General features: G+C 37.0%; 2 protein-coding genes across 2 annotated transcripts; both read left to right on the top strand.

Moving 5' to 3' along the window:
- Positions 1–1671: 1671 nt before the first annotated feature.
- LOC111911585 (uncharacterized) lies at positions 1672–2157 on the top strand. The gene has a single exon (XM_023907339.1). It carries the CDS (start codon positions 1672–1674, stop codon positions 2155–2157), a length of 486 nt encoding a protein of 161 aa, XP_023763107.1.
- Positions 2158–4621: 2464 nt separating this feature from the next.
- On the top strand, positions 4622–5284 carry LOC122195027 (secreted RxLR effector protein 161-like). The gene has a single exon (XM_042896494.1). The coding sequence runs from the start codon at positions 4622–4624 to the stop codon at positions 5282–5284; it is 663 nt and encodes a 220-aa protein (XP_042752428.1).
- Positions 5285–9492: the final 4208 nt, after the last annotated feature.

The raw sequence follows: 9492 nt of genomic DNA, 5'->3' as shown, positions 1-9492 counted from the left end.
ATTAAATTACAATTTATAGTTATACTAGAGATTATGATATATATATATATATATATATATATATATATATATATATATATATATATATATATATATATATATATATATATATATATTGATTGTTATATTATATTTTTTTATTAACTACAAAAAATAGAATATTTTATAAATTTTAAATTTATTTTTTGAACGACAAATTAAGAGTCTTATATAAAACATATGGTATGAAACTTAAACCTATTATCTCTTAATTGTAAATTTTAAATGTTTTTATAAATATGTTATTTCACCTAAACAACCACCCAAAAAAAAAAGATAAAATGGTAAATAAATAAATAAAACAATGACAGATGCTGTGGAAGTAGGATGATGTAGCGTTTTGCCGGTTGAAATATGGGTACACGGTATACCCAATAGATTATTAATTTAATTGCTATGAAATGGAAATCTTTTTTAGGTTTGACCATCTGTAAGTCCCATCAATTTAATTGCCATAGAAACTTATTTCATGATTCCTTAAATGTTCAGATATCCTTTTTCTAATCTTTCCCTGCAAAAAGTAAATGCTCTAGAAGTCCAATTTGAGAGCCATCATGTTGCATAGTGTGTATAGGGAAGAACTACTGCTATTGCATGCATATGACATCTTAAACGAGGCATTAATTCACTTGACCAAAAGTTGTCAATTGTTCAAAACCTTTCCTACTTTTATTAAAATAAACGATCACGGATCTCTAATATTGTTTATCATGGAATATGATAATTTATTAAAGACCTTGATTAATAACCTAAAATGTTATCAAGTAAGATGTCATATCTATGATCACTCATGTAAAGCGCATATAGGGCAACAACTTCTCATATCTTAATTCCACAGCGTCATCATAATTCATAAGATCGAAAAAGCCAAATTAATAACATGCTTTCTTTGATACATGTGTGTGTTAACATGGTAATATGATTACTAAAGCTTAATTCTTCATAAGATAATAAAGGTTTAGGTATATTAATATACCAATCATGGCTTGAAGTATAAATGCATGGAGTGAAACAAGGCACGGATATACTAAAAGGATGTATAATACATAGTTCGATGGAAGAGTTGAATAAGATAGTATTTCTAATTGACATTTAATAGATTAAACTCTATTTTATGGGAGGTCATGTTGTCATTCAATAGATATAGAGTTCAATACTAACAAAACTTTTTTAATTATTAAAAATATATTTTATTAAATTTTGTAAAGTTTAATGCAGTGTAGAAAAATGAATGTAGAATTGTGCATATCAAATAAAATAATGATGTGTTAATATGTTAAAAGTCTAATAAGTTCATGCATTATGGATGACCTAAACGTTAAACTAATCCATGGATTGTGAAACAGTTTACATCGAAAGAACAACATAACTTGTATATGTTTTCGTAAGCGTGTCTCCTCAGTATAGTAGCCTAGCTAATCTGTCTCTTATATTCAGAATAATATTTACCCATATCTATTCCTTTTATGTTTATCCCTTTTTTTATGAATGTTTGTTATTTTCCTTATCTTTTTATTCCCTAGTTATATAAAGGGCACTTAATCAATTTTATCAGTTAAGAAAACCTTTACCATAATAACAAAGTTATTATGTATCATAGCGGAAACAATCGATCCAACCCTACCCTAAACCATGTATGACGACGGTGAGAAAGATGTTGTCGACACCACAAACAACAACCCCAATTATGATTCTCCCTTCTATCTCCACCACTCTGATTACCCTAGACAGATGTATGTTAATGACATGCTCACAGATGGAAACTATACTGGCCGGTCACAAGAGATGTTGAATTTCTTGTTTGCCAAGAACAAGGTTGGGTTTATTGATGGAACCATCGAAAAACCGGTTGTCGATTCCAAGGATTACATGCCTTGGATGAGAAGTGATGCCTTGATAAAAGGATGGCTGGATACTACCATGGTGGAGGAGATCAGAACAAGCGTCAAGTATGCTTCCACGTCTCAAGAAATTTGGGAAGACTTGAAGGAACGCTTTGGAAAAGAAACTGCTCCTAAGGCGTATAAATTGAAACAATCTATGTCTATGGCTAGACAAGAAGGATTATCTGTGTCAGCTTATTATACCAAGCTTTATGGGATATGGGATGAAATATAGTCGGTTCTACCTATGTCGATTTGTGAATACAAGAAGTATAAATGTGGTATAAGTAAGAAACTCTCTGAACTTCAAGATAAAGAAAGTTTGTATGAATATTTGCTAGGTTTGAATTTTGAATTTGTCACCATAAGAACTTAAATCTCAGCCATGCGATCCACTCCTACATTAAGAGCATGTTATCAACTTGTGGCTAAAGATGAACATCAGTGGGCTGTCTTTGGGTCAAGACGAACAGAGGTTGATGCTACAGCCTCCAAAGCCTTCTTACCAATCAAACGTGACCACAATCAAGGTTCCTTCAAGCCCAATCGAAAAAAAGGAAAGAAAGACACTGGAGGACAGGTTGAACATTGCAACTTTTGTGGAAAAGACGGCCATAATAGAGATGGTTTTTTTAATGTATTGAATATTTGGAGTGGTGGACAGGAAAGGGAAACCAAACTAAACCAAAGCTGCATTTACTGAAGGTGGGCCAAATCCAACACTCGGATTAATTGAAGAACAATACAACCAGTTTTCCACCTTCTTTGAAAAGCAAAACAAAACGCCCCATTTACAAACATGGCAGGTAAGACCAGCGGGAAGGGTAAATGGATTGTTGATTCAGGTGCCACTGAGCACATTACTTATGACAACTCTTTAATTGAAAAATTACCCACTGAACGTTTTGAATCACCCGTTGGCCTACCTAATGGTGACATCGTTCCTATCAAGGGTCATGGACATCACACCTTACCTAACCGTATTACCATAAAGTATGTTTTACATGTACCAGATTTTGATTGCAACATTTTATCAAGGAGCAAGATTACTAATGACTTACAATGTGTTGCCACATTTTTTTTACAAAATTCTTGTCATATAGGACTTGAGTTCGAGGGAATTGATTGGAATGAGTGTATGTGAAGAGGGGTTATATAGGATGGGACGAGAAGAAAAGCCTTAATGACAAGTTCTGGCACTTGACACAAAAGATTTGGACACGCTTTTGTTTCTAAACTTTGTCGTTTTGATTTTATTAAGAATTTTTCTGCTAATTCAAACATTATTTGTGAAACAGCAAGAGCTCTAAAATTTGAAGCTAATTTCCCAATCAAGCTTTGGGGTGAATGCATTCTGACCGCCACACACATCATTAATCGGTTTCCATCTGATGTAATTGACAATAAAACACCCTATGAGCTCTTGCACTATAAAAAACCTGAATATAATCACTTGAAGGTCTTTGGTTGTCTATCATATTATCGAAGCACAAAAACTAGATGATATAAATTTGAGATGAAAGAAAGTCCAAGAATATTTTTGGATTATCCTCCAAGGACAAAGGGGTACAAAATATATGACGCACAACACAACACGATCATCATATCGAGGGATGTAAAATTTGTTGAGGATGTATTTTTCTTCTCTAATGTAAATGGGGTTGAAAAGGAAGAAGAATTGCTTGTCTTTCTAAAGGAAAGGGAAATTTAAGATGGGATAGGACAACCTGTCATTAACAGCTTGAACGGAATCAAGGATACCCAACCTATTTCATCCTCAGATACACAACCCACTCCAAGTAAATACGAAGTCCTTGCCATAATATGTCATCACATTATTGATCCCACTCCAACACATCAGGACACAAGTAAAGATCAAGAGGCAACTCATCCTGAACCGGATAGCTTTCAACAAAATCGATATGTTCGAGCTCATCTTAGTGATTACAATGTTAAACTCCTCCCATCTCTACATTCATCCGACTCCTCCAATTATTAGCCTTGAATGGTACATGCTTTAGCTCATGTTGTCTCTTATGTTAATTTCACTGATAAACATAAAGCCTTTCTTGCAGCCATTACCTCAAGTAATAAGCCTAAAAGCTTTGTGCAAGTCGTGAAAGATGCCAAAAGGATTGAAGCTATGAGGAAAAAAATACAAGCACTTGAAAAGAATAAAACTTGGACCTTACAAGAACTACCGAAAGGAAATCATTCTATTTACTCCAAATGACTTTACAAGACCAAATACAAACCCAGTGGAGATATAGAAAGATACAAGGCTCGCTTGGTCGTGAAGGGATTCACTCAAATGGAAGGAGTGGACTACCAAGACACCTTTTCCCCGGTGGCCAAACATGTCACCATCAAAACTTTCCTTGATGTTGCTATAAAAAAGGATATCGTGTTCACGAGCTAGATTTAAACAACGCCTTCCTGCATGGAGATTTTAATGAATACGTTTACATGAAGTTTCCATAAGGTTTTGGATTGAAAAATGATCCTCATGTATGAAAATTGTAGAAATCCCTTTATGGGCTCAAGCAGGCATCAAGAAATTGACATAAAAAATTCACCGCTTTGTTGCAGCACCTTGCCTTCAAACCTTCAGGAGCTGATCATTCTTTGTTCCTTTGTAAAGAAAAAAAATTGTCGTTGCCCTTATTTACGTGGATGATGTCATAATTATTCTAGATAAAATGGATAAAATACAAGAAATGAAAAGGGTTCTTGATGCTGAGTTTACCATCAAAGACTTAGGTCAACGAACATACACCTTGGATAGTTTAGAATATGCAGGGATGCTTGGTTGTCAACTAGTTTCCTTTCCTATGGAGAAAAATGTGAAATTAGATAAGTATGAAGGAGAAGTCATGATAGATGTTAATCATTATAGACATCTCGTGGGTAGATTACTGTATCTTCAATCCACCTCACCATATATTACTTATGTTGCCAATGTTCTTAGCCAGTTAATGAGTGATCCTTGTACAAGACAACTTCAAGCAGCTAATCAAGTCTTACGATATCTCAAAGCTACTCCAGTTCAAGGAATACTTCTTACTACAAATGGAGGGAGTAATCTCATTACTTACTGTGATTCTGATTGGTTTGGATTCCCAATGACTAGAATGTCTAGAACTGGATACCTTCATATATTAGGCGGCTCTCCAATTTCCTGGAAATCAAAGAAGCAATCAGTTGGTTCACGTTCATCGGCCGAAGCTGAATACATAGCCATAACATCTAATGTTTGTGAAGTAGTATGGATGAGGTGGTTGTTGAAGGAACTTTGCATGACTTTTCATGGTCAAACTAAACTTTTCTGTGATAATCAAGCATGTCAGAGGAACTTTACATGACTTTGCTAGACACTTGCTAATAATCCGGTTTTTCAAGAGAGAACCAAGCATGTTGAAATGAATTGTTATTTTCTTTGAGAACTTGTTGAGTCCAAGGAAGTTCAACGTGTGCAAATTCACTCGAAGACCCAAGTTGCGGGCATTTTCACCAAACCTTTAGGGGCTCAACAGTTTTGTGAATGTATTGACAAGTTGGGCCTTATTGTAACATCCGCAAATTAGGGCTAGTCAATTTGACTATTATAAGCGTTAAAATTGACTTTTTGACAAAGTATTATTTAGGATAAATAATTCTAGCCAAATTTATAGAATCCGTGACGAAGATTTCATACATATAAAGAACACCCAAATCCAACTTCGAGTGAAGAAGTTACGACTTTTTGAAGTTTCGCGTTCAAACCGTATGTCGTAAATAATGAATCGAAGATAGCTTGCTTTTTAAGTGATTTAAACAAAGGTCGTAGTAGTCGTTAAACCGAGAGTGTGCATATAGAGAACGTCTAAGGGGCTGTTTGGCAGAATCTGATTTTTTAAGTCTTGAAATTTCAAGAGGTCTGAATTTTTAAGGGGGTCTGAATTTCCAAGATCTGAATTTTTAACATCCTATTTGGTTGGAACTTCTAAATTGTAATCTGAATGATAAAAATGACTATTTTACCCTTTTATAGTTATGTGTTGTGCTAAATGATAAATACATAATTAATAAAAATTAAAATGATTATATAATAACCAAATTAAACATAAATTCTTCCGAATTCACTTTTTTCGATCCATGGAAACATAAACATCATACAATATAATCAAATTATAACATAAATTCTTCCAAATTAATTCACTTCTTTTGAATCCATGGAAACATAAATATCATATTCTTTCAATCACAGAAACATAAATATCATACAGTAGCCAAATAACAGTAAAACATCATATGAACAAATGATTCAATAAACAGTAAAAACTTAACCCCAACCACTCTTGATTGGAATGAGCTTCAAAACATGGTGGTGCCTTTGATCTTAACATCTTTGCTTGGTAATACAAATTGTTTCTTGTGCATCATACATTTCAAAATTCATAATCCACACCAACATTAATGATCACAACAGTTATAATCAACAAATCTGAGAGCCAATTTCAATATAAGACAAAACAAACAATGATAGAGATCAAAATATAAGAGATTATTATGTTGTAAAAATGGAAGGAGTCGTAGATGAAACCCATTTAGAAGGAGCTGCTGGAACCCGATTCAAGGAAAGAACCAACTTTTCACGATTTTTATGGGATATCTTATGAGATTTCACAGAAGTGGAGGACGTCGTTGGCTGCGGGGCTGGCAGAAGCGATAACGGAGGCGGAGGCGCCGACAATGGTGGACGGTTGCAAGTCCGACCAGCAGTGGAAGGGAGAAGGTAGGCTGCGTCGAGTGAAGTACAATTAGATGAGGGAAAGAGTTAGGGTTCACTGCAGAATCGTCACTAGTAATGGAGGAGGGTGGATGTTGAAGGTGGGTCTCACACAAGATGTTTCACCGAGGGTCTCACAGAGGAATAAAATGGAAGCATATTAGGGCAAAAAAGATGATGTCGGCGTTTTGTTGGAGAGGGAATGGAGGGAAATCGTGAGAAATAGAAAGAGTAAAAGGAGCAGATCTCTGGGTAAAAAAGGAACAAGCGTCCGTTATTTCTTTTCAGACTCTCCTCCATATCTGAAATATTAAGAGGATTTTAAAAGATTAAGAGGAAAAAAATAAGAGACTATCAAACAAGCTATATCTGAATTTTTAAGAGGTTGCCTCTTAATTTTTCAATTAAGAGGTAAACAAACTGGACCTAATTATGACTTCATTAGAGGAAGTTACGATTTTTCTAAGATTGAATGTAGCGGTGTATAACTAAAAAATCGAATTTTAGATCGGTTGATTTTTTGCTGAAACAATTAAAACGATAATCGAAGATCTCGTTAATAGAAACCCTAAAATATAAAGACAGTCGAGAACAGACTTCGGATGAGAGAGTTATAAATTTTTAACGAAGTTTAAATGTCTAAGCCTGTTAAAAATGTAACTTTAAAAATAAATTCAAAATTAGCCGAAGGAGTCTAAGCGAAAGTTATAGATCTCGTCGATAGCTACATGTTGATATAAACCCATCAAAAACCGAGCTCATATAAAGAAGATACGAACTTTCTAGGGAACATAAATTCTTCGTGCGCACTGTCACTCCACCCAGAATGTGACATGTGGCACCATGCAGAAATCGATACGTCATCACTTCCGATCGAATGCGCGGCGTGAAATCCAAAATTAGTTATAAATGGGATTCCAAACTTAGTCCATTCTTACACCCTTCAAATGTTGTCTCTCGATTTCTCTCAATTTTAAGCTCTTTCTCCCTTAGGTTTTTAGTCGACGAAGCCTTGCGGTGTCTGATAAACGACAATTAGGGCTCTCCAACACCTTCTTCTCATCCACCAAGGCTTCAATCCACTGATAAAAACGCTCTACAAACCCATCTAACTTTGTCATCTGCTCCTCCACGGACGCCTTCTCTCCGTCCAAGAGGTCATAACGCACCTCGAATTTGCGCTTCTCATCCTCCAGTCCCAACACTTTTGTCTTTATCTCATCCCACTCGGACCTAGCTGAGGCAAGTTCTGTTAAATCTGAATTGACCTGGCGGAGGCGCCGAGCGGCGGCCACCAATTAAGGAGCGACCTGAGTTGCCATGTACTAGAGACTGTTGGACTTGTAAGAGTAGGAGAGGGGCTCCAATGATTCAATGGTAGCAAGAGGGAATGCATGACAACACCAATCATATGCAACAATATATTGCATAAGAAGGGATTCTCGAGTGAGCCCCCACTCCGAGATGTAGATGCCAGGGGCCGCCAAAGGCAGAGAGGAAGAACCTACAACGCTATTATCCTGGTTGAAGGCCGAATCTAGAGAAATTTGAAACCTACCATCGGATTCTTTCTAGGAGACACCTTCCCCGGGATTGGTAACATCCTCTAACAGTTTCAGAGTGTCGCCATCGGGAATATCCACCACCACGTCTGACTCCCACAGCAGGAAGTCCACATTTTGATTCTTACGAAGACACCTGCATATAGTGCGGGCAAGGTTACCTTCAGTAAGCGGGTAGTGTAACCAGGCCAACAACTGCTTGGTAGTCGAGCGCCTACCTCCAGTCGCGAGAAACCTCCTCAACAAGCGCGTGAACCAACTCCTGGTCAACTTGTGGACCAGATCCTTAGGCCACAATAACGGTAGGACCACAAAGTGCCAGAGCACAATCAGCACTGACCAGTGGAGGAAGTATCTCCACCATGGTCACTTCTCTATATTGGCAACTGCCTTGGAACCTGACCTACAGGACCATCTCGAAAAGAACAATCCTCTCGCGACCTGCAAAAAAAAACAAATCACATACAACTTGATAGGTGTACTTGATTTGATTATGAGCATGGTCCTTTTGGGTTGCCTTCACTCATGCAACTTGATAGGATGACAAGTAGAGAGAAAAACTTATACTTTATGAAATCGACCCTAAGCTTTAGAAACCCTAAGGTGTCCGATTTTCACCTCTCTTCGAGTCATCCTTTGCATTGAGTGTTTGTGAGTCCATTAGAGGTGTAACACTTGGGGCACTATTTTTTCAAAGGTCAGGGATCTTGAAGGTGAACTTGTTATTGCTACATAACAAGAAAGGCAACATCTAAACCCTAGTTTACTTGTCAATTTTGAAAAATGTATGCTAGTCATAGGGTTATTGCTTTGGAGTTTGTATTTGCATGTTCAATAGAGAAAAACTTAGATCCAAAGCAATTAGGGTTGCATGTACACCATAGGATTGTTGTAGTGCTCAAAACCCATCATCACCATCCTTCTCCATGAAGAAGTGAGGCATCATCCCATGTGCCCTCCAGGTGGCGCCCATCCCAACCACAGCTAACATATAATCCTCCCAATACTCCCTATTGAAACAAATGATTTTCAATGTGTTCACTACAGTCTCGCTAGCACCCAGAATTGAGGCGTCTGGTCGGAGAAAGTGATTTTGCTAGTGATGACGCGCCTCCTAGCACAGGCCAGAAGCGTGATCCCCCAGGTCGAAGGATCCCCCGGTTAGCTCAGGAAGGGCCGGATTGAATGTCTAAGTAAGGGCTCCAGTGCGCCGGCTCTCCCTCAGGGCAGAACGCCCGTG

The sequence above is a fragment of the Lactuca sativa genome, chromosome 1, assembly GCF_002870075.4.
Source record: "Lactuca sativa cultivar Salinas chromosome 1, Lsat_Salinas_v11, whole genome shotgun sequence".
NCBI classification, from domain to species: domain Eukaryota; kingdom Viridiplantae; phylum Streptophyta; class Magnoliopsida; order Asterales; family Asteraceae; genus Lactuca; species Lactuca sativa.
The sequence above is the reverse complement of the archived record's forward strand: the minus strand, read 5'-3'. Positions and strand labels throughout refer to the sequence as shown.

Coding starts and splice junctions, on each gene's coding strand:
- LOC122195027 (XM_042896494.1), top strand. CDS start 4,622: ATGGATAAAATACAAGAAATGAAAAGGGTTCTTGATGCTGAGTTTACC.
- LOC111911585 (XM_023907339.1), top strand. CDS start 1,672: ATGTATGACGACGGTGAGAAAGATGTTGTCGACACCACAAACAACAAC.